Below are 23,153 nucleotides of genomic sequence, written 5' to 3'. Positions count from 1 at the left end.
ACAATTTCCATACTTCTTACTACTTTAACTGTTAATACAATTTTCACATCTTGTTGTCATTAAAATTTAACTTCTATATCAAGATATATTCGACAAGATTTTGTAAAATAACATAGATGATACGAAACTGTATCAATATAAGTCGAAAGAAATGAATTATAACTTAACATAAAAAACAACTTACCGGGACTGAATTGCCACTAACAGTTCCAAAATACTGGTCGAACACAAATTTAGGGTTCAAATCATCAGCATCTTTAACATTAATCCGTAATTTGACGGTAGAATTTAAACTGCTTCCACGCACTGGAGTATCCTACAAAGCATATATTAATAAGTATTAGATAATATGTTGTAACTCCATGTGTTTACAGTAGAATATTACTGTAATATTAACAGCAGTATTCATTAAAGGAAGATTTTGTGCAAACGTTTATAAGAGAACAACCAAACACACAACCATCAAAAAAGGCATACATATATCAGTATCCATTTTTCAATAAGGTTTCAGGGTCCATACAATTAACATTTATTACGTTCAACATATCTTGATGTAACAAAGTGGTTGATGAATTCAACAGAACAGACAGAAAAAGCACTTGAGGTGGAGTTTAATAATATTTTTTGACATTTGATTTACAGGTTCATATGAATAATGGTACAAACCTTTGCCATGATTTCTATTTCCATGTAAGTTGTCTGTTCAAAATCTAAATTCTTTTTCAGTGTTATATCTGGGTATAACGGATATTCATATTCAAAATAATCCTGAAAAAAATATTGAGTGAGTGGTGAAGCAATGTGAATTCTCCGCAACTGGCATTTATTTTTTGAGAGGTAAGACAATTCTAGGACGAAAACAACAGAACTATGTATTACAACATTGATAACAATTTGCATTATTTGACTTAACATGAACGAAACTGAAAAAAGAGATTGAAAATAAAAAGGAAAACGATTGCGTCTTCGATTTTTAATCAATAACTATCAATGTCACTAAACTGATTGTGTATCTTAACATCCAACTCGTGTTGATAATATATCGTTCCTACCGAGAAAGGACCAGGTAATATACTGTATGAAAACAAATCATTGCCATCTCCAGATTTGTCATCGTCATGAGCTTTTGCATCTCTAAATATTGTCGTACCAGGGGCTGCATCCTGCAAAAATACAAGTAACATTAAACAATAAATTATTTGTTGATATTAATAAACAAGTTTTTCCTTCATTCATAATCAGACAGTAAAGGACAAAACGGTATCAATTGGAATTTACATCAGAATCTCATTTCTCCTCATGCTGTAATAGTAAGTATTTGTTTTTTTATGAAGGTGCCTTCTATAAAACATAGAGTGTGTTTTAGTATTTTTTGTCTTTAGACTGTGGTTGATTGATGTATGTTTGTTCTTAATAACAGACTTTCCTGTGAAAACTTTTTGTATAAAACAATATTATAATATTTTTTACACTTTATTCCGTCAGGAACAAATACTGTTTTATTTCTTCCAATTGAAATTCTATTCATACAATTTCTTCCCTTTGGAATTAAAATATAAAGGAATTTCTTTTCCATGACTTTCTAGTCTCGTTTGATTCGTATCTTTGTAATAGTGAAAAATTATGTTCACGAGGACAAGAATTGAATGATTATGATAACACTTTCATTAGTAAATCTTAGGAATATGAAGATTATATTTATACATATTAGTATTCATCCTTGCACTGGGAAAGACTATTTTAGTCAGACAAATAAAAACACAACAACAAAATACATTGTGACAGTCTGTTGTTTCAGGCTAGTTACGGTTTTATGGAAGATATTCGGTCAGTGCAATCGCAGGGATAAACAATTTTAAATAGGTTTTTTTTCTGTATTGTATATTCTCTTATATAGTAAACAATTTTTTTCTATTTTGAAGCCTTCCAGATACATGTACTTACTTCACTTATGTTTACCGTATACTGATCTTGTGAGAAGGTCGGCGCATGGTCATTGACATCAACCAGGAGTACTCTTATTGTTACAGTCACCTACAAGGAGGATTAAGTATCGTAAGTAAGTAAGTAATGACAAAGCATGTTATACATTTCAAGGTAAACAAATTGGTAAATAGACTGCTCAATTATCCGCCTAATAAACATCAGGGTATCAGATATGTTTTTTTTCATTTTCCATCATAAAACCTCATTTTTACACAATTGGTGTTTTTCACACAATATCACAAAGCAAGCTATGATTATTTGTGTATAGCTACTCTATCATATTTCAGCTATTAATATGATAAATACCGTGATGGACACTAATAAAAAAAGAACTAGACGTGATTTGATCGTCATACAAGTTCATTACAATTTGTTATGTAGGTGTTTCTTTAAAGAAATAAAAAGGACATGTACTTAGAATATTTCGCAACATCTGCCGAAAACAAACAAATTAAATAAATATAAAAATAATATTGATTCAAATCTTATTTCTTTTAGTGTTAACAATATTTTATTCAGAAACAGATAAATAAATACGTACATAAATACAATACATGGATTGGTAAACAAGTGACAAGTTATTTTCTTTTAAAATGTATTGTAACTTTTGTCCACCTACTCTGAAGAAATGGCATCCAATAATAGTTCAAAATAAAGGCAACTGTATTATACCGCTGTTCAGAAGTCATTAATCCAAGAGAGATTTGAATAAATTCTATATTTCTGGTGTGCTAATGTAATGTTTATAAATCAACAAGTTTGATTCACGAAGTAAAAAAAATCTATCAATATACTTCTTAAAAACATGTGACATTTTACCGTAGAAGAAGGCTCTGTTTTTGGAGTACATCGTATACGCAGTGATAGGGAGCTTGAGCCTTTGTCTGTGTCTAGTTGTTGTTGTAATGTGATGTTCCTTGATGGTAGTTCTAGCCGAAGGTTAGCATTGTTGATTGGTTGTAAAGTGATCTCGTTCTCAGTGCCATAAGTATCCAATATACCTATCACAGAACCTATCAAGACATAGAATCAAAATAACAATGTCTGTTAAACAGACAATAGACACTTGTGTGCCTCTAGTGTACAGCGTTCGATATCTTCAATCGTAAACGACATATATAGTAATAAGAGAAAAGATGAATATAACAAAACATGTTTCATTTTATGATCTCCGGTTCTATGACAACATAAACTTAAGTTTTAACATTATATGGTTATTGCACAATGGCAAAACATGACGCGAGTAATTGGGGTTCAATAAAACCGCTAAGGAATTAAATTTCATTAAGGAAGATGTTAAAGTTTTCAAATTCAATTAAATTAATGCATATTTCATTTTCGTTCCTCGTATATAGACTTGTTGAAATATCAACGATCAGACAAAGAATGATGTTTGACATATAAGTCTATCAAGCCAGATAAGTCACGTCTGACATAAACATTTATCAGGCTTTTCCAGTATATTGGATAATTTGTCTTAACCAACGACAGAAAGGAATTTAGACATTACGGTAATAAAACAAAGAATTGTAATAAAGACGGACAATGGACGCTGATATAAAACACAACATAATAATCATGATACTAATGGACACTAAACAATATTAGGCATCGCCTTTCTAATATACGAATCCTAGACTCTCGTAGACAAATTAAACCATTGAAGATTTAACTATGTCTTTTAAAGATGTTTACTAAAAACTATTTGTAGTCAACACAGTATTTATATAAGCACCTGATAAAATGTCTACTAAGAGAACTCCATAATAAACCATATATTTTATACCTGACAAGCCACTGAGTCTTAATTAGAGCAGACGAAACTTTATGTTAAAGATTAGTCAGGATGTATCAGATATGTTTCCATTTTAAATACAATTTACAAACATTTTACTCACCAACTGGAGTATCTTCTGGAATGTTCCGTATAAAAGTTTCATAGCTACCAAAAGATATTGTGGTACAGGGATCTGTAAATAAGGAATTATGATTTTAAATATGTTCAAAATGAAATACTTACACAATTTTTGTACAATAATACAAAATATTGCTTTCGTTGTGTTTACTATTGACAGCAAGATTTTATAATAGCTTAAACTTTTAGCTGTTTGAATATTTATTTGTATATTGCAATATTGCAGTATGTTAATATGTAAAGAACATTTGTTTTGAACATGTGTTTCTGTAACATTGTCTTTATTACATGTATACTTTTCAAATATATATAATATGAAATGAATTTTGACTTTGGAGGGACTTAAGATTGTGTTGGAGTCCCTTTTTTCACCATCAAAGATATATATAATTTTGTTTTAGATACAGCATATATGAGAAAGGTCTAAACTTTGCTGTAATGCCATTCTAAATCTAACATGAACGATTGTGAATAGTTTTATTTTCGGTAACATAGGAACACAATATATTGAATTGAGTGGATTGATATTTCAAAATGATTTCCACTTCACATTAAAACTGTACTGCATTTTAACTTTGTTTATTCAAAGTTGCTGTTTCATTTCAAGATTTTGCTTTTTACTTGCAAAATTCTTTAATATTGTAAAGATGTTCTGATTTCTATCTCAGACTATTGAACTTTTGATTCTACCTCTCATTGTAGAACTTTTGTCTATCAACAAATCCAAATCCATTGTTTGGTTTTTGTTTGAAGTAATATCTTATCATACAAAAAATCCGATATACAACGAATCCTACGGTGAAAATCATATCAAATAAAAGATGGTATTATCATTAGACACTGTGAATTACGTAGTAAATAATCGTATATAAGCAATAATTCATTCTAGTAACAATAATACGGTTGTTTCAATGTTTTCAATAAGTATTGACAGAATGTGAATTTAGCCACAGTTCTTTGCTAGCAATATAGGTTTTTCTTGGTTATTTTTATTAAGTTTTATGTCATCTTACATCTGATACTCATACAGTCCCGTCAATGATATATCAGTACACATTAATCTCTGTCGTCTTCCAGAATTCTATCTAGTATTCATTCGAATAAAATGTATCTTAACAAGCTAACTTCATGCGCTCTATTTTACCTATTCTCAAAAGCATGCACATGCTAACATAAGCAATGCTTTCCATTTCTACAGAGCCAAACTTCTTTTTTGTCATTAAACTTGCAATTTATAAAGAAGTCTATCAGAACAACAATGATTTGGATGAGCACTGGTCAACTATGTTTAGGCAAACGAGATGACCTCGTTCATAGGAAAAATTTACATTATGCAGCTAAATCCCCCTAAAATCATCACTATATTTTCGCATGTCATGAATGTGCTCCGTGACTCAATGTATAATTAAATATAGTTTCCACTTATTTCCTATAGGGTTTAGATAGGCTTTTCATTATATATTGGCTCCAAAGGAGAATCAAAACATCTGATTCGTATAAGAGAGGTGAAAGATACCAGAGGGGCATTCAAACTTATAAGTGTAAATAAACCGACAACGCCATTGCTAACAGAAAAAAGACCAACAGTTAAACAAGTTAACAAAACACGTCATATAAAAACTAAAGGCAAACCCCACCAAAAACTTGGGGTGATCTCAGGTGCGCTCCGGGAGTGTAAGGCAGATCCTGCTCCAGATGTGGCACCCAATTTGGTATATATATTCTTTCTTTATACATATACAGCACATACAGAGATTCTGGGTATGAGTTGACTTCATAACATCATTCTTTACTAGTTATACAATATTTTATTCAAAAAGCAATGACAAACACTTTTATATATCTCTACGCCGTGACATTGCCCATGTGAACTGATGGGACATTAATCCACTATTATTTAAGTAATCAATCATTTGTCGTGGATTGACTTCTTACAAATTCAAAGTTGTGTAAATAAACTCTTATCGACTACAAATGGTAATAACCTAAACAGAAAATACGTTTTAATAAGACCATTGCAATAGCTACCTCGTTTAACAATACTTCCATTTTAGTATATAAACTTCTGATATGTTACTGTTTAAGCCATACAAAGGTTTTTCAAAGCATATAATTACAAAATAAGTATAATGTGCTGTTAGTGTGATTACAGCATACAGGTACTGATGATTATAGGGTTGTAACAATCGGAACTTACATGGGGATGGACAGTTCATACAAATTGTCGTGTCTGGAAAATAATTGTATAACAACAGAAATTATTAGATATTCTGTTAAACTTTTCCCAATAGGCACCGTTATGAAAGCTGAACATGACATTATATAATAGCTTCAATGGAATCACAAGAAGGTGTAAATAATGTTGATGTATCCATTACTGATTGATGGGAATTCATTCTCTTAATGATAGCTAAGTGTCTTGGTGTCAATTAGATGGAAATGTCATTTATAAATAATGATAAATGTATAAAACATTGATTTGTGACTTTATGTTTTACTTTTTGACTTATTCTTAAAATAGTGCAATAATAATGAAGAAAAGAAAGAGATGTAGGTATACGTCAATGAGACAGCAATCCAACGACAAATATAACAAACACGCATTCAGAGGGAAACACACAATTTTCATTAAAAGACATGTGTTTATATGATATGTCAAGTTCTTAATTATTCATATTTGATAAAAATTATGTATAAATTTATCAGAAACAATTGAAGATCTCCCATTAACAATGATGTATATTTTACATAATATTTTACATAATATTTTACATAATATTAACAAGATTTATATTATGATATCTATCAACTGTTTTTGCTAGCTAGTTTGTTTTGTACTTGTGCGTATCACGAATAAGATTTTGGACACATTTCCTTTAAGATATAACTTTTCACTCGAATAAACTAGAACGGTAAAAGTATGTAAGATCCTGAGTTTTTTTAGTTACTTTTATTTAAGTATTGTTCTTTTCGTATTCGGCCTAGCCACAATCAGATGTGCATTTTGTGTTTCACATGAAGTCAAAAATGAGTATCACCTCAGGGAAAAACTCTTTTGATATTTTGGTTCAAAAATGGTTTAAATTATGAAAAATTGCCATCGTTAGGCTAACACTGGAAGCATTTATATAATTAGATCCAGTTTTGGAAGAAATATTTAATATTTTTATTAAATAAATGGTGTTTAAAAACTGTATAATTTTCTTTAATGGTTGCCTTCAAGACATGGTCACCAGTGTCAGATTTTTGGTCAATGACAAAGACAACAAAATATGTTTTGAATTATTGAATATCAAACATTTTAATTGAAAAAAAATTGACAAGAACATGTTTAACTCACAGTTATTTCAAACAACAGTAGCTTTCTTTGATCATTAATATTATCTGATAAAACTGTATCTAAAATTATCTATAAATAACAAAACTTCCAAAAAAAACCTTTCTTTTGGTGTATAGAACATTAAAATAACTTGATGCATATTCGTACAATAAACAATCAAACTTAGCAATACAATTTATATGTTTTGTCTACGGACAAGACATTGTATTCATATTTAATGAAATGCATTATTAAAACCTAATTTTGATATAGCTGAAAGTGTTCTCTTGAAGAATAAAAACATATATTTTATCAGGTTTATCTATCAAATGATGCTAACTTCGAGGAAAATGTTAACAAATACATTTTGATAATGTCTACGGACAAGACATTTTATTGATATTCAATTAAATGCTTTCAAAGATGATTGTTAAAGTTAAGATTAAAAGTTACTCATGTTACTAATCAAATTTTAAGTTGTGTTTTTTAAATTTTGGAAAATATAAAAATGTACCCACAATTCTTTACATATCTCAATAATTTATTGATTAAGCCAAAATGAAGACACATTCTTTTAACTGAAATCCATATATCTGACTGTTTAAAACAATCAAACTATTATTAAAACTCAATTTTGACATAGTTGAATGTGTTCTCTTGAAAAAATAACATACATTTTACCTATCAAATTATGCTGAACTCAAGGAAATTGGATACAAATATATTGTGGTGATGTCTACGGACAAGACAATTTCAGTTAAAAAAAAATCTGTTAGAATTAATTGTGACTATATTTATGTTGAAAATACTGAGTTTTAATTTGAATAGATAACTTTCATCACCTATAAATAAGATTTAAGTTCCATAGCAGACATATAATTGAATTTAATACTTGTTACGTACAAGTGTCTTGTCCGTAGACACTTCCTCATCTGCTGTTAATACTGAAATGCAAAAGATAAAGTTAGAGAGAGAGAAATACTTTTTCTTCATTTGATTTAGTTAATCTTTTAAGGTATGCAGCAACTGAAATAAACAAGATTGGAGTAAAATAAGGTATGCTTTTTATGACTGATAATCTGACACTTTTAAAAATCCACTCCTGTAAAGTAATTTTACAAAAATTGAGAACACTTAAATTACCATTTATTTATTAAAAATAAGATATTTCTAAGTTTAAACAACACATAGGACTTATTAAGACCCATGAAGCCAAGCAATATTGATAAAAAGACATGTCTACGGACAAGACATGTGTCTACGGACAAGACATTCTGACATATTTTTGAATTTTTTCCTCTATTAATAGATGGTAGAAAAAAATGTTAGTAGTGTTTTCATATCTACAAAAGAACAGGAACTTAGCAACGTAACATTAATGTTATTATGCTTCCAGTTTACTAGGGAATGCATGTCTACGGACAAGACATTTTTTTCACTTTATTTGTATATCCAACTTTGATGGCATATATCTCCAGCTAGGGTACTGCAATTTTGATAAATGAGGTATTTTTTTATAATGTATATACTAGAAGAGAAAACAAAACACATAATAGCATAAATTTGATTTATTTTTCTCTTTTATCACTACACTGAGCAAGCTAAAATCAAAAGTACAAAATTGCATAACAAGCGCATAGTATTCAACATCATAACTTTGTAACCACTGAAGATTTTTTGTTGCAACAACCAGTAAAAGAAAGATGAATAAATTGTCTATAACAGTGAACCAATAATGTAGTTCAAATTAAGTTCACTTATTAACTATCAAATGATAAAAACAGCGAAATTTTAAATGAAACAACATAACGTGAAATTTTGCCCATTTTCAGCGTGTATTTTAGTGTTTTTTTTCAAAACGGTAACACCTATACATAATATTTGATATTCATTGTGAAGCCCTACATTCTCTTCTTCAGTTCAAAGATGTATTACTTATGTAAAGTTTATCTTCTTCTCTTTACAAGCCTATAACATAGACCCAATATGAAATGCACATCTGATCTTGGCTAGGCCGATTGTTTGCCTAACGTTTCAATTGCATGTTCCCATATCTCCTCGTGTTGACATCAGAAGCACATGATTTTTTTTTAATGCAAACAGTTCTAAGGAAAGATAAACAAGAATGTGTCCATAGTACACGGATGCCCCACTCCCACTATCATTTTCTATGTTCAGTGGACCGTGAAATTGGGGTTAAAACTTTAATTTGGAATTAAAATTAGAAAGATCATATCATAGGGAACATGTGTACTAAGTTTCAAGTTGATGTAACTTTAACTTCATCAAAAACTACCTTGACCAAAAACTTTAACCTGAACTTTGCACTATCATTTTCTATGTTCAGTGGACCATGAAATTGGGGTCAAAACTATAATTTGGCATTAAAATTAGAAAGATCATATCATGCGGAACATATGTATTAAGTTTCAAGTTGATTGGACTTCAGCTTCATCAAAAACTACCTCGACCAAAAACTTTAACCGGACGGACGAACGGAGGCACAGACGGACAGACGGACGGACGGACGGACGAAAGGAGGCACAGACCAGAAAACATAATGCCCCTCTACTATCATAGGTGGGACATAAAAAAATGTCAATAATGAAAATGGAGACTATAGATATAGGAAGAGGTGGTATGAGTGCCAATGAGACAACTCTCCGTCCAAATAACAATTTATAAAAGTATTTACCATTATAGGTCAAACAAGAAACGTGAAACACGTATGAACGACATAAACAGACGACAGCTACTGTACATCAGATTCCTGACTTACAGACTTAGGACATGTGCAAACATTTGCAGCCTACCATATTTTTCTATTTGCAACATAAAATACTAAAACAGCATTTTGGTCACTAAAAGTAACGCCTACGGTCATTTAGAATTACTTAGTAAGGGGCTTATTGTGTAATTCAGTATTGTATCTCCTTATCATCAATCACTGTATATTCTCTTAACGCGAGCAATCATTTCATTTCATCAAAATGACGGGTTCTGTTTACTTATAAGAATATACTCGCAAGGATGTTGATTACACTTTTGGACACTATAGAATCATCATGGTTTTAAAATGATTATATGAGAAAGTGTTCAAATATATATCATTTTGGGGGTATTTCACAAACATAAAACTCTGAAGATAAAATTACCCTTATACCTCGTTATATAAAGGTATATAGGTAAAAAAGGCGTCTGTGGTATTGTTGGTATTATCTGTTGAAACACATACAGATCCTTCATAAAATAATGGTTTTATCATGGGTTTATAAACACGGCGAGTTTTTCCCTTTCCCCAATGACCCATTCAATTTAGTGTATGCATTCAAAAAATTCAAATATACATATGCAAGTATATATAATTAGTTAATTTCCTCACCTGTCAGACACTCCCAATCTAGAATATGTATTTACGTTGGTAAAAGAGTAAACCGAAATAGATTTTATAGTAGTTAAACATTAAATTAGAGAGTGAAATTAATTACATCGCCTCAATGTCATGCCATGACAGTTTACATAATTTGGTATTGCTAGAACACAACTGTTTGACGCCATAATTTGGTTCTCTAACAAGTAGAAACAGTCAAAATAGAAACTAAATACCGAATATAATGCTTATTTGTCAAGATCAGATATATATTAACAGCATTCCAAAATGTCAATTATTCGGATTGGTGTCATTCAACTTCATTCTTTATAGACAGCTGTGTGCGTTCTGTAGAGATTCAAGCATACCTAGCCATGGCTTGTACAATGAGCAAAAGTAGGCTTCGAAAAGCTCCGGTTAAAAACTGTGAAAACGTTAAAAGGGGAAAGCTAACAGCCTTAATTTTGTTTAAAAATTATAAATAAGTATAAAACAGATATGGTAGACAGAAACAACGACAACCACTGAATTAAAAGGTCCTGACTTGGAAATATATGGCGGGGTAAAACATGTTTTATGACTCCTCAACTCTCTCCTAATCTGGCTTCGAGATGCATAGCACAACAAAAGAACATGCTGTAAAATTCCGATGGAAAATGCTTTACTGATAGGATTGGCACTCGAAGCACTTGAACACAAGATAAAACACAAATTACCGATCTAATTAGGCTCACAGTACCAAACAGCTATAGTTCAAAGTAGATTTCAACAAATAAACCATATTTTCATAACTGAAATATTAATCAGTACACATCCTACGAATTTAGTGTAAAGACTTAAACATTCTTAAATAGCAGGACCTAGTTCAATCCTAAAACATAGGTATCGACAGGATGAAAGACCAACATTTTCATAGCTGTATAACAATATAGTCTACTCATCTTTTGAGAAAGTTTATTCTAAGAATCAATACATAAGCCATACATGGGTCGTTTCTATATTTACGGGCTCTTTAAACGACCTCAACGTTAGAATTTGGATGTTAAATCCGGTTTGTAATAAGATTTCTACATGTACAGCCAAACTATGAACCAAAAATGTTTATCTATGAAAGTTTTTTATACAGTTTTTTTTTTTGGTAATTTGTGGTAATGAAATCCCTTACTTAATACTTTATCAAGAATACTTTGTGTTCATACATTGAAATCATCACTACAGACACAGATATAGCGGACGAAATTTAAAATAAATACACTGAACGAAAGTGATAAATGAACCGCATTGTTCAAAATAGGAAGGGGGTGAAAAATCGTCTCTTATGTTGTATTTGTGTGTAGTTACCCGTGCGAAACTGATATATACTAACTAGTCTTTTCTTGAAATAAATTAGAATATCCGAAACACATTCGTATACCACATTTGGGTAATGTCAATTATTAAAGGTTGTGTATAATTTAAATTGTTTAGCGTATCTTGTGCAATATAAGCTACTCCCAATGAGTCGTCTGTGAATATGCTGACACAATGTTTGCTTAATCAACATTTCGTCTTTTGTTGCGTTTAAAATTGTTTCTAATACATATTTTAACAATTTTCCAAATGATCTGACACCTATCGGAATAAGAAAGTATAACATACAATCAATTATGTACAAAAATGTTTCTTGTTTTGTCTAAACATAACTGATCATGATTTATGTATTCAGATATAGATGGATTTGGACATTTTCATCATGCAATGATTACCAGAGTGCCAGTCTTTTAGTATAAGACACATATGAAATTGAAATAATGAATTCGATAAACTACTTAAAAAGAATCAAATCGCGTTGTATGCAAGACATTCTTCAAGTGTCTATTCCAGGTCTAATGTCAATTATTGTTGTTGTATGATAATTGTTAAAATAACGTGTTTAGATAGATAACGAAGACCACCTACTCGACACATAATGAAGCTCATTAGTTTCGTTGACCGTGTTTTCTAGGCAAAAAGCTTCATAAAACTTATAAACAAATTTGGTTTTATAGGCAACTTACAAGCTCCAGATAAAGTATAAACATTGCAACGAAACTACGAAATTTTCGAAAGTTTAGTCTAATTTTCTTCTAAATAGCATGGTTACACATGTTTTTCTTCTTAAAAAAAATCACCTAGCCCAACAACAAATATCAAAATCACCAAAATCACCAGCCAGTGTGAAATTGAATCCACTTTCCTTTAACATGAATTTATCGTATTTTGACGTTTTGTAATCACAGATAGAATGTTTCAATACAGTAAGTTGTTTCAATGTATTACAACAGTTTAAACATAACATCGAGTTTTGATCAAACTTATTTTCAAATACCAAACAAGTCATATAAAGTCTGAGTATATTTTCAAACATATCCACCGATGCGGTACATCCAAGCATAATGCTTGCAGTCAATCCAGTACTGTTCATTACTTACTTATTGATTTGCGTCGATAAATTAACAGCTACTTGGAAAGATAAAAATAGATTGATCTGAAATTAATTTACATTGACCGAAGAAACTGAACAGTATACTGAACTATTGATATGGTAGATATGACTGAAAAAAATTAACATGAATTGTGAAATAATTATCAGTCTTTAAAGACCAGTTCTGATCAAAATCCCCAAAAGCGATGGCTTTAGTCTAAAATTATGTCTACTAGTCATTTTGATATTATCTTGAAGTAAGTATTGCATACAAAGATCAACAATTTTCTCAATGTAAATATGACACAAAGTTACTGTATAGGTACGTCTGCTTAAGTACATCAAACAAGAAAAAAATATCCCGACATTTGATATAAATTGATAAAAAAAATCATTTCCACCATTTTTGGATTACTTCCTGAAAGATTGTTATAATAATGTAAGATTTGACCCTTCACACAACAGATTTGATTTACAATTAATATTTTATAACTATTTCCTTAAGCATATATATTGGATGACTTTCTTGCATGTTAGATGCTATTATGAATATCGAGCTGTAGCATTAACAACGATTTCTATTCGAAACAACCGAAGGGGTTTGTTTTTTGTTTTCTTTCCTTCACAGAATTCAATTGCATTTAAATTTTGTTCTCAGCTGAATGTTATTAAGGTTATAGTCCAGTCAACATTACTTGCCAATATGCATTGGGACAATATAATATTTGCTATCGTGTTGAGACCAATTTTTAAATCACAATTATTAACTGGTTATTTAATTTTGTTTATTTGGACTTTTTGAAATATTTAAATTACTTTTCTATCTTAAATACGTTTGTAATCTGATCGGGAATGTTCACATAATATACACAAATTGTACAGATTATATCAAAACTACTATACAAAAGAGAATACTGACGTACAAAACGCTACATTATATCAAAATAATGCGTGTATTTGTTATCAATCTGTATATATAGCCTTCAAATAACATTGTAGCCTTGGTTGATACCATTTCAATTGAATAATTGAGTATGACATAGTTTTGTAAAACTGCAATTATATATGTTTAATATTTATAAAAGTTTGAAGTTAGAATATTGCTCCAAAAAATCGATGCATACGATTATTATTTTGTAAAGCATAAAACGAGTTAAGAACCTTTCTTCTTCTTTTTTTTAAAATGCTTCACAATTCTATTTATTTTTAACACAAAAGATCAAACATTATTTACAATTTAGTTTGGACTGAATTCTTAAATGAGATGACAATAATTTGACTTACCCGTTGCTCCGATCTGAATAACAAATCCTATTAAACTGAGACAAAACAAATTTCCTTTCTTAATCCTCATAGCTGACTGAAAAAAAAAATAAAAAAATGTCATTTCTCGTAATTTTTAACAAATTTATACGACTTGTAATAAAATTTAAGCACATTATAAAAGCCAATTAAAATCCACTAACTCAATATTCCTGGAAGTTAAATATACATAGAGCAGCATAAACAAACCAATTTGGTCGAAAGGCTAATTGTTCTGTCTGAATAACATCTCCGCTGCCAACAACTTATTCCGAAACCTTAATTAATACACACATGCTACCCTGGTCCAATCAATTCAATATCCTAACTGGCTTCTTCATCACAAATGTTCCGTCAAATAGTTGGACATTGAACGTTTCTTAAATAAACGAGCTTAGTATGCCATAGGGATGGATAATATTGGAACGTTATGGTATTTTACTTAATATGAAAAGGTTTATTCGGGTGAAAATTAAGTGGATTGACTCGACTGAAGTTAGTGATAGTAAAAGTGTGAATTGAAAAAAACAAACTATCAATATATCATATGTACTTTGTAACTTTACTTGATTTAATACAGATGAAAAATGACACAAGACAATCGCAACTTGTACGCTTCAGTGGAAACCTACAGGAGTGTGTATTACAAACATATCTTTTTCCGCAACAGTATAACAATTGATGTCAAATCGATCATATTAGCAACAATCAGTGTAATTAATTTTAATCTTTAAACTGCATCAGCAAATTATTTTTCAATAAAATTGATGTGTTGGCGATAGAGCACGGAATTAGGAATCGGGAGACCAGCTATTTGACAAGAAAGGTTAATTGTCGATTTCAAAGCTAAAAAAACTCTCACTAATGGTAGAGAATGATAACATAGGAAAATCAATTACTTTATTGCAGGGATATGCCTTTCTCATGGCATATCTAAAGCGTGCATTTGAAAATTAGAATACAGCAATAGAAAAAAAAACATTAATAGCTCCAGTCGTCAGAAGAAATATGATTATGGTTAATTAGGTAATGATATTGCATAACTTTCGTTACAACAATTGTAGTATAGTTTTTCAACTTTAACTCCATACACTGATTCTGGCTCAATACTTGGGTAATAATGTTTCATCAGTCTGCATTTGAATTGATAACACGCCCAGTCTGAACTCTTAGCAATAAATAGAAATGTGCAAATTCATCGATTTGATAAAAAATGTTTCTGATATTTTATGATGCATTTGACGCAACTCCTTTAAAACCTTTTACTTCGTAAGTACATTCCCAATCACTTAAAATATATCTATTTTTACGAGTTGGTATTAATTATACTATCTACCCGGAGTAGCTTTTGGCTATGTCATTTCATGTTCGTTTTATACACATTAAATTATTAGATTTGCTTGTCCAGTAATAGTTAAATAAAATAAATTGTAATATTTTATTTCGATAAATGGCAAAAAAAAATATACGATAACTTTTATACGTTTATAAAATTCGTGTCTGGCGCCTAGTTAAACGGTAAAAAGTCTAAATATCTTTTTATTCTATTGCTTAAAACTCTTTCGTGTCACAAATGTCTCAAATGAATAACTTCAACTGCTTGGACAAGGAACGACGCAAGAAAATTATTCGAATATGTACTCTTGCTCTTTCTTCAATGATTTTGCAAGACCTGCGGCATAGAATGTCATAGATATATAGTCACTCCTTTGCTTCCTTCTAACCGACAGCAAAGCCATTCCCATAGTAGAGCGTCCGTTTGGCTGTGCGAGATGGATAAATTCACAGCCAAGTCCGGTCGACTTGAAAGTTAGAATGGCAAGCTCTTTTCAATGTTCCACTTTAAACTAATTCCAAATTTCCCCGCCCTTCATTTCTGTTGATTATCTTGCAGGACCTACCTAATGTATTCACTGTTTATCTGTTCTTGTACTAAACATGCATCAACTTTTGTCACTGGATGCAAATCAATTTCTTACAACAAGAAAAAGCTTTGAAGAAATGCTCGTACAAACAATTCATTAATTTAAATCTAACGCATGGTGTTTTCAATATTCTCGCACTAGTCCAGTATACATACTGATGGAATCAAGCTTTATTAATGTCTTCTAAACTACCTATGATTTCAAGCTGAATTTATTCAGTACTCAGTATCCATTTTATCTTTCTAATATTTTTTTAAATCAGGATAAATTTTAGGTTATTTTTATGCCAATTATTTGACACCATTATTTCCCACGCAAATTCTTTAAGTGGACATAGCGATAATAAATTATTGAACCTGGATCTGAATCTATTTGGTATTCATATGACGTGTTCTCACACCACAGAACACATTTTCAGTTTGCATTTCCAAATTCTTATAATTATTTCATGATTTTAACTGAATCTCAGCCCTATAAAAAATTCTAATAATATTCCACCATAAACGAAAAAGACCAGAAATAGACCAAGTAGTACAAATGGAACCAGGACCAATAATAAAACCATTGTTTAAATACACAATGCAGATCCGTTAGCTCACGAAACATTAAAGCGAGGCGCAACTGATCATAACTGAAAGTTGCGTAATTACAGACCAATCAATCGATTCAAATAACCCTTTCTTCTCTTTTGGTGTTAATTTCAATTTCTGCTGCTTTAGGTAATCAATTATATAATCCTTCTTTATGAAAAAGAATAAATTGGAAAAGGTTGTACGCCACCCACTTGGTTCCCAATAGTATTTATGACATTTGGTAGAACGACTTTGAGCTTTACTATCGCAATTTCTTCAATTGTAAACGGATTTTTCTGTCTTTTGATCGTAATGAAATTTTAACCAATCGAATACGTATCAATATCAATGCAAACGTATAAGAGATTTTTCACATATAAAACCAAACATTTAGATACGCGAAAAGAGATCCTGTTGCTTTATCGCTCGTAAACGATTATCACATGCAGTTTTTCCAGTCAGTGACACTCTGTATTTTCCAATATTAGGATTAGCTATTTGATCTGCTATATTCCCACTATTAATAAAATAATTAATTACTTTTGTTGATAGGAAGTATGGTTTGGAATCATAGGATCGAGAGATTGAAAGCAATGTAACCATATATCCGATTACAAAAAATCAAAGTTCGTATTACAGCATCGTGCTATTATATTAAAGTGTTCTATTTAAATATCAGCTTCCAGAAAAATTGGTACCGTTAATGTTATTCCATTATGAAGCTTATATAAGGTTAACAGTCAAATCACAGGTAGAATGTGTAATTGGAGTTACTTTCTAAATAGAACAGTTAGTCGTAACACATTCGAATACACCAATGAAATTACGGACAATGTAAAAATAAGGAGATGAGTATGATTGCCAATGAAACAGCAATTCCCAGACGTAAAAAAGGACAATGATATAAACGACTACATGTCATTATTTGTTCTTTAACAAAGATAAAAACTCATACTGTATAGTAAGCTATAAACGGCCTCCAAATGACAAAATATGCAGAAGAAAAAACTAAACAGAGAAAGCTAAACGTCTGATTTATAACATAAGAAACTAACCCGATAAATCAGTAAATAAAATACAGTATATGTGGGACATTATAATCATTAAAAGTGCATGTTAACCAGGAATTGGATAGATCAGCTGACTGTTATGTGGATTGTCTACCAAAACTTGGATTTGATTTCTGAGAACTCAGTTGCGACCTCTTTTGTGTTCTTATTTCGACCATTCTGACATTTAACAGCGACCTAACCTTAACTCTATTTCATATTGACAGTAAAATCATACAATTTTTAAGAGGACATTTTCTCACACTTGAAATGTTTTACAAAAACGGAAAATGGTTTTGGGTGTAAAAAGACCTTTACAAGTTATAATTAAATTCTTTGAAGCTCTCGATATCGTATGGTTTATGTCTCATTTTTTTAAGATAAACGTAACATGCATGGCAAACAAAGAAACAAAATCATTGCAATTCTCGTAAAACCGTAACGTTTTATCACAAGAGAAGAGTTAAAAATCTTATAGGAAAAGAAAAAGACTTACATAACTCGATGGAGATATCCAATTCCGTAATCCACAGTTTGATGTACGAAACAAAAATGCGTAAAACTGTAACATTGATCAAAATTAGTTATCAGCTGTCAAGAGTGATTTTGAGTTGATCCATAATATTGTAGAATGATATAGTTGAGGTTTGCGTGTACCAATTATCTTGACTAAGGTATTGATATTTTCGATATTGCTGGTAATTTTTGCAGCAAGACAGTCTAGTCCAGAAATTGTTTCTCGCAGGTCCAATTTCACTACTAAGTTTAACCCTCCTTCTTGAATTAATTGTGAAATCTCCACGTTTTTTTTTTTTTTTGTCAAAAGATTGACAGATCAATATAACTGTTAATGAAAAGCCGTATATATAGGAATACCTGTTTATCCTAACGAAATATTGATATATAAAGTTATTTAATGGAATATGTGGTTAAATAGATACTTAAATATATCATACAGGTACAACTTATTCGATTTCTATTGATCAAAATTTCATTAAGAGAAAATTAACATCTCAGCTGGGATAATAAGCCCAGTAAATATTGAATGGTTTATTGACAGTTTTTATATATCCTTGTGTTGAGAACTAGAGGGTTTTAAGTGATATTAATTGTTGCATTTCTGTCTATTTTCAGCATTGGAAAAGACGGGTCATTGTCTAAGATCTTCCGGTTTCGCGAGAAATAAACTTCTACAGTACATCTTCATTGTGTTACTGTTGTTTTATTTGCTTACAGTTCGAACTGTCTTCACAATAAAAAAAAAATTTGGAAAAATCTTTGCACTTTAAGCATGAATTATCATGGCGATATGATAATCTGTTAAGTAGTTTTGCAGTAATAGGTTCATGCTAATTTATTTTTCTTTATTTTTTCCTGATAGTGCAAAGATACGGATCAAACCAACAAAAACAAATAATCATGCATTGTGCAACTAGCAATATAAGATTACTGCAAATCAGTTAAAAGTTATTGTATATCGAAATTAGTTTAATAAAAAGCGAAGATGTTCTATGAAATTGCAGGAAATTTGCTTTAAAAATTAAAATGTTACTTTTACTGTTAACATTGATATATGTGTCACAATGTTAAACATAAAAGGACAAAAGTTTATTTATAGATGTTTTGGAAGGGTATATCAGTTGAAGCGAAATTGTTTCCCTAAAGCTGCTGTCCAATATACAAGACTTAAGGTGTCAAATTTATGTCATGATTTTTTTCATAATAACACCAGTCCTATCGGTTCTACTGTCAGAAAATTCATGATTTTTTGCCTGCTTCTTTCAGACACATCTCCATTAACCTCATTCAGTCAGCATGGATAAAATTGGAATGTTTACATATACCTGATATACCACATTAAAGCACCAAATGCCAAGTTGAATATGGTATGTAATAAAAATGTATGTTTCTGAAATAGATGAATCTTATCTTCTTGTCCAAAACAGGAAGACCTTGGCCATTTTTTTTTTACCTTGGTCAAAATTCAGCAGTAAACTTCATTGTAATATGAATGAAAAGGTGTCGTTACTGCTTTTATAAATTCTAGTTAATCGTGCCATGAAAGTATTCCATGATCGTACTAAAAGGATGGAGCTCTTTAAAAAGTATAGTAAACATCAACAATTAATTGCTAAGAAATAGTTTTAAATTTTCCGTCTAACTTTTTCAACAGAAAAGATTTTATTTTCATGTGCCTGTCAATAGTCAGCATTTTCGCTAGTGGTTGTCTGTAGTTACATCTTTAAAAATGTTTTGGCACTTAAAAAGATTTGTTACTGATGGCATATTGTTGATAATCTCTGTTAAATTTAATCACAAAAGTTAACATTTGTTGACTTATCTATGTATTTTCCAGTTATAGGGTTAATATCCCATCTTACTTAATTCCTACATGTGGTCTTTAACAAAGTTTATTTGAAGGAAATCAAATTCAATTTGATATACAGTGATATACATATTTTGTTCTTATTCAAAATACATTAATTTCTCGCTTTTTCATAATCTATCACAACTAAATCACGTTTTAAATCTGTGGAATAAATGCATCAGGGAATAATATATCACTGTATATTATAGATAAGTCTTTCATTTTAGTAAATATAAATAAGACCATGAACTTAGCTAGTTCAAGTCATCGTTAACTTCTTATTGTTTTCTTTACACAAAAATTATGAAATTTCAGATATTTCATTTTAATGTAATTTGAAAAGAAGTAGTTTAAAAGTAGAATATTTTATAAACGATAACAATGAGACATCTTTCCCATTTAACTTAACTAATACACATCCTATATCATAACGATCCTATCACATTAGCGTTCAATACAGAGGATGTCATTAGGAGGTCATCATGGACCGATCATAACAAACAGTGACTAGAGGGTACACTTCTAACACCTGCTTTGGTCTAAAGTGACGAATAATTGATCAGATATAAATAATATGTACTCCGGAGAGATGAAATGATACTGGTATATTACCACAAGTCACATTATGACTAGAGCATGTTGGAACAAAATATTTGAAATAGTTTCTTGTTGGTGATAAGCGTTTCAAACGAAGTTTTGCAAGACTTTACCATATGAGAAAATATGCCTAGCTACTTGAAACAACATATGTTTTGTTTTATGCATCATATATCCGATTAATTTATAATCAGGCAAAAAAGCAAACGAAATGAGAAAGGTATCATATACATTGTAAATTCGTTTTGAAAGATACGTAGAAAGGCTTTTATGTATCTGAATTTTGAAATACCGTTATTTAAATTTAAAAATAAAATATGATAAGATTGCAATTGAGACAACTATCCAACAGAGTTCAAATGATGCAGATATAGTGGCAGCAGTCCTTTTGCGCCAATTACTGTTTTTCCAGGGGTATCATTTGCGCCAAATATAGTTTTCCAAATGTATCAATTGCGACAATTTTCGGATCTCATTTGCGCCAATTTACCTGTACACATATCTATTTATTTCTTCTCATTTTTGCTTAAAAAGTATCATATGTTCGGAGATATTGCACCATGAAGTTGATCGAAGATGAGCATCTAAAGAGAAATGACCTGAAATGCACTAGAGAGTCCATATACATAGAGAAAAGAAAACTTATTGCTCTGCTTAATATTTAATTCAAGTTACTATGTGTCATCATGCAGCCCTCAATGACGACAAAAACCCATACCATAGATGTACAAATATATATATATATATATATATATATAAAAACCTTGACACGAAAAAAAAATCTTTCGAGAAAAATAAAGGCTTGTTTTATGAGAAAAAAAAAACAATAAACGAGAAACAAATATGACAGACAACGTTAACAACTAATGACAGCCCCTGAAATACTGGTTCCTGACGCATGTATGAAGGGGAATTTGAAAAGAAGGGTACGTTGTTCTGTTTTGTGTGTGACCGTATGATGGTGCTGCAGTTTATGCAATGTTAACCGAAAATAAACGCTTCTTTTCTGAACCTTTTTTTAATTATTCTTTCAAATTTTACAGAGTTGTTTATTATTACAGGAAAATATTCGAAACTTTACAGTTATGTCATGGAGAGAACACAAAATTAGTTTTCATCTGGTTTATCAATAAAACCTCACGAGAAGTTATGAGATGTCATGAATCCAATTTAAACGTAATGTAATAATGACCGGACTGGCGTTTTCATCTCAAGAAAACTACGGAAACTGCTAATTGTCTGGTGCAATGAGGGGTAAAATAGCAAGAACAAATGTTAGAGCATGCAAAGTGATTAATTGTTGATAAGCATGTCAAACATACCATGCAAAAAATAAGATTCTAAATTTATAACGTGACCTTACTACTTGCTGTAAGAAATATTTGTACGTTTCTACAACAACGGCGCCACATGTTAGAAGTTATTGGTTGGTATGAGGGTTTACAGATAAAACATTATGGATAATGTAGTTCCGCGGCTTTCATCACGCCAAATACATTAAGTATTGTCAAGAAGTATTTTGTACGACTAGAAGAAAATGAAAATGAAAAAGTATAGAATGAACAAAATGGTGTCATTCCTATCAGATTCCTTTCTGGAAGCTACTACTGCTTTAAAATGCTGCCTGCCTGTTTTTATAACTGTATCTCAATCTAATCAATTTTAATATAAAAATATAATTCAATATATTCCATCTAATATATCTATATTTAAAGAAAGCTTATTTTCCAATACTGCAGTAGAATTAGGAAGGATATTTGATAGACTCGGGAACCTCAACAAAAGCACAATTTTATTGTCAGCCAAACTACTTTCCGTAATCGTTCATGGATATACAGAATGGAAGGCATTTTAATTGAATCTCAATTACATAGTTAAGAAATTATCAAGTTAGTTCGCAACGGAACGTAATTTGAGGTTCGTTATTACAGCAAAACCATTGAGTTTGATAGTCCTTAGAAAAAAACGTTATGTGATTTATTGGTGAGGGTTAATGGTGTGTGAATCTCTAATTGATGAAGTGGTCATATCCATAATGGTCGCATGTCTGCTGGCTTTTCATTTCGCTTTCTTCACCAGCCCCTGATTGTTTCCTATTTATCTTTGAGAAATCTTACTTGGGTCATTTGAATAACAAAATCCATATAGTTGATCAATATTTTGTTATTAGAGTCGGTAACTGTAAACATTGGGGCTGTTTTATTTTTGATTTGAATTGATAAAAAAATGCCTTAGGAAAGTCCGAGACCGAGTAGTTCAGTGTAGTTGATTTCAATTGACGCTATCAACAGTATGTCAACAGAAATA

General features: G+C 30.6%; 1 protein-coding gene across 15 annotated transcripts in view; it reads right to left on the bottom strand.

The window, feature by feature from the left end:
• The window catches only part of LOC143067345 (protocadherin alpha-4-like), a 45,992-nt gene that overhangs the window by 10,702 nt on the left and 12,137 nt on the right, over window positions 1–23,153 (bottom strand). For 9 of the 15 annotated variants that reach the window (XM_076240527.1, XM_076240525.1, XM_076240528.1 and 6 more), the window contains 8 exons: window positions 14,318–14,393; window positions 6,099–6,131; window positions 3,885–3,956; window positions 2,806–2,999; window positions 1,945–2,034; window positions 1,053–1,163; window positions 667–768; window positions 185–316 (listed from right to left, as the gene is read on the bottom strand). In XM_076240527.1, the coding sequence (XP_076096642.1) occupies window positions 185–316; window positions 667–768; window positions 1,053–1,163; window positions 1,945–2,034; window positions 2,806–2,999; window positions 3,885–3,956; window positions 6,099–6,131; window positions 14,318–14,387 (804 nt within the window). In that variant the 5' untranslated portion in view covers window positions 14,388–14,393. Of the gene's footprint in view, window positions 1–184; window positions 317–666; window positions 769–1,052; window positions 1,164–1,944; window positions 2,035–2,805; window positions 3,000–3,884; window positions 3,957–6,098; window positions 6,132–14,317; window positions 14,394–18,377; window positions 18,646–23,153 lie in introns of those variants that run through there. The other 6 variants (XM_076240537.1, XM_076240535.1, XM_076240536.1 and 3 more) reach the window with 3 other exon arrangements.

Source organism: Mytilus galloprovincialis, chromosome 3 (genome assembly GCF_965363235.1).
Source record: "Mytilus galloprovincialis chromosome 3, xbMytGall1.hap1.1, whole genome shotgun sequence".
In the NCBI taxonomy this organism is placed as follows: Eukaryota; Metazoa; Mollusca; class Bivalvia; order Mytilida; family Mytilidae; genus Mytilus; species Mytilus galloprovincialis.
Note: the sequence above shows the minus strand (reverse complement) of the source record. Positions and strands in the feature narration are given on the sequence as shown.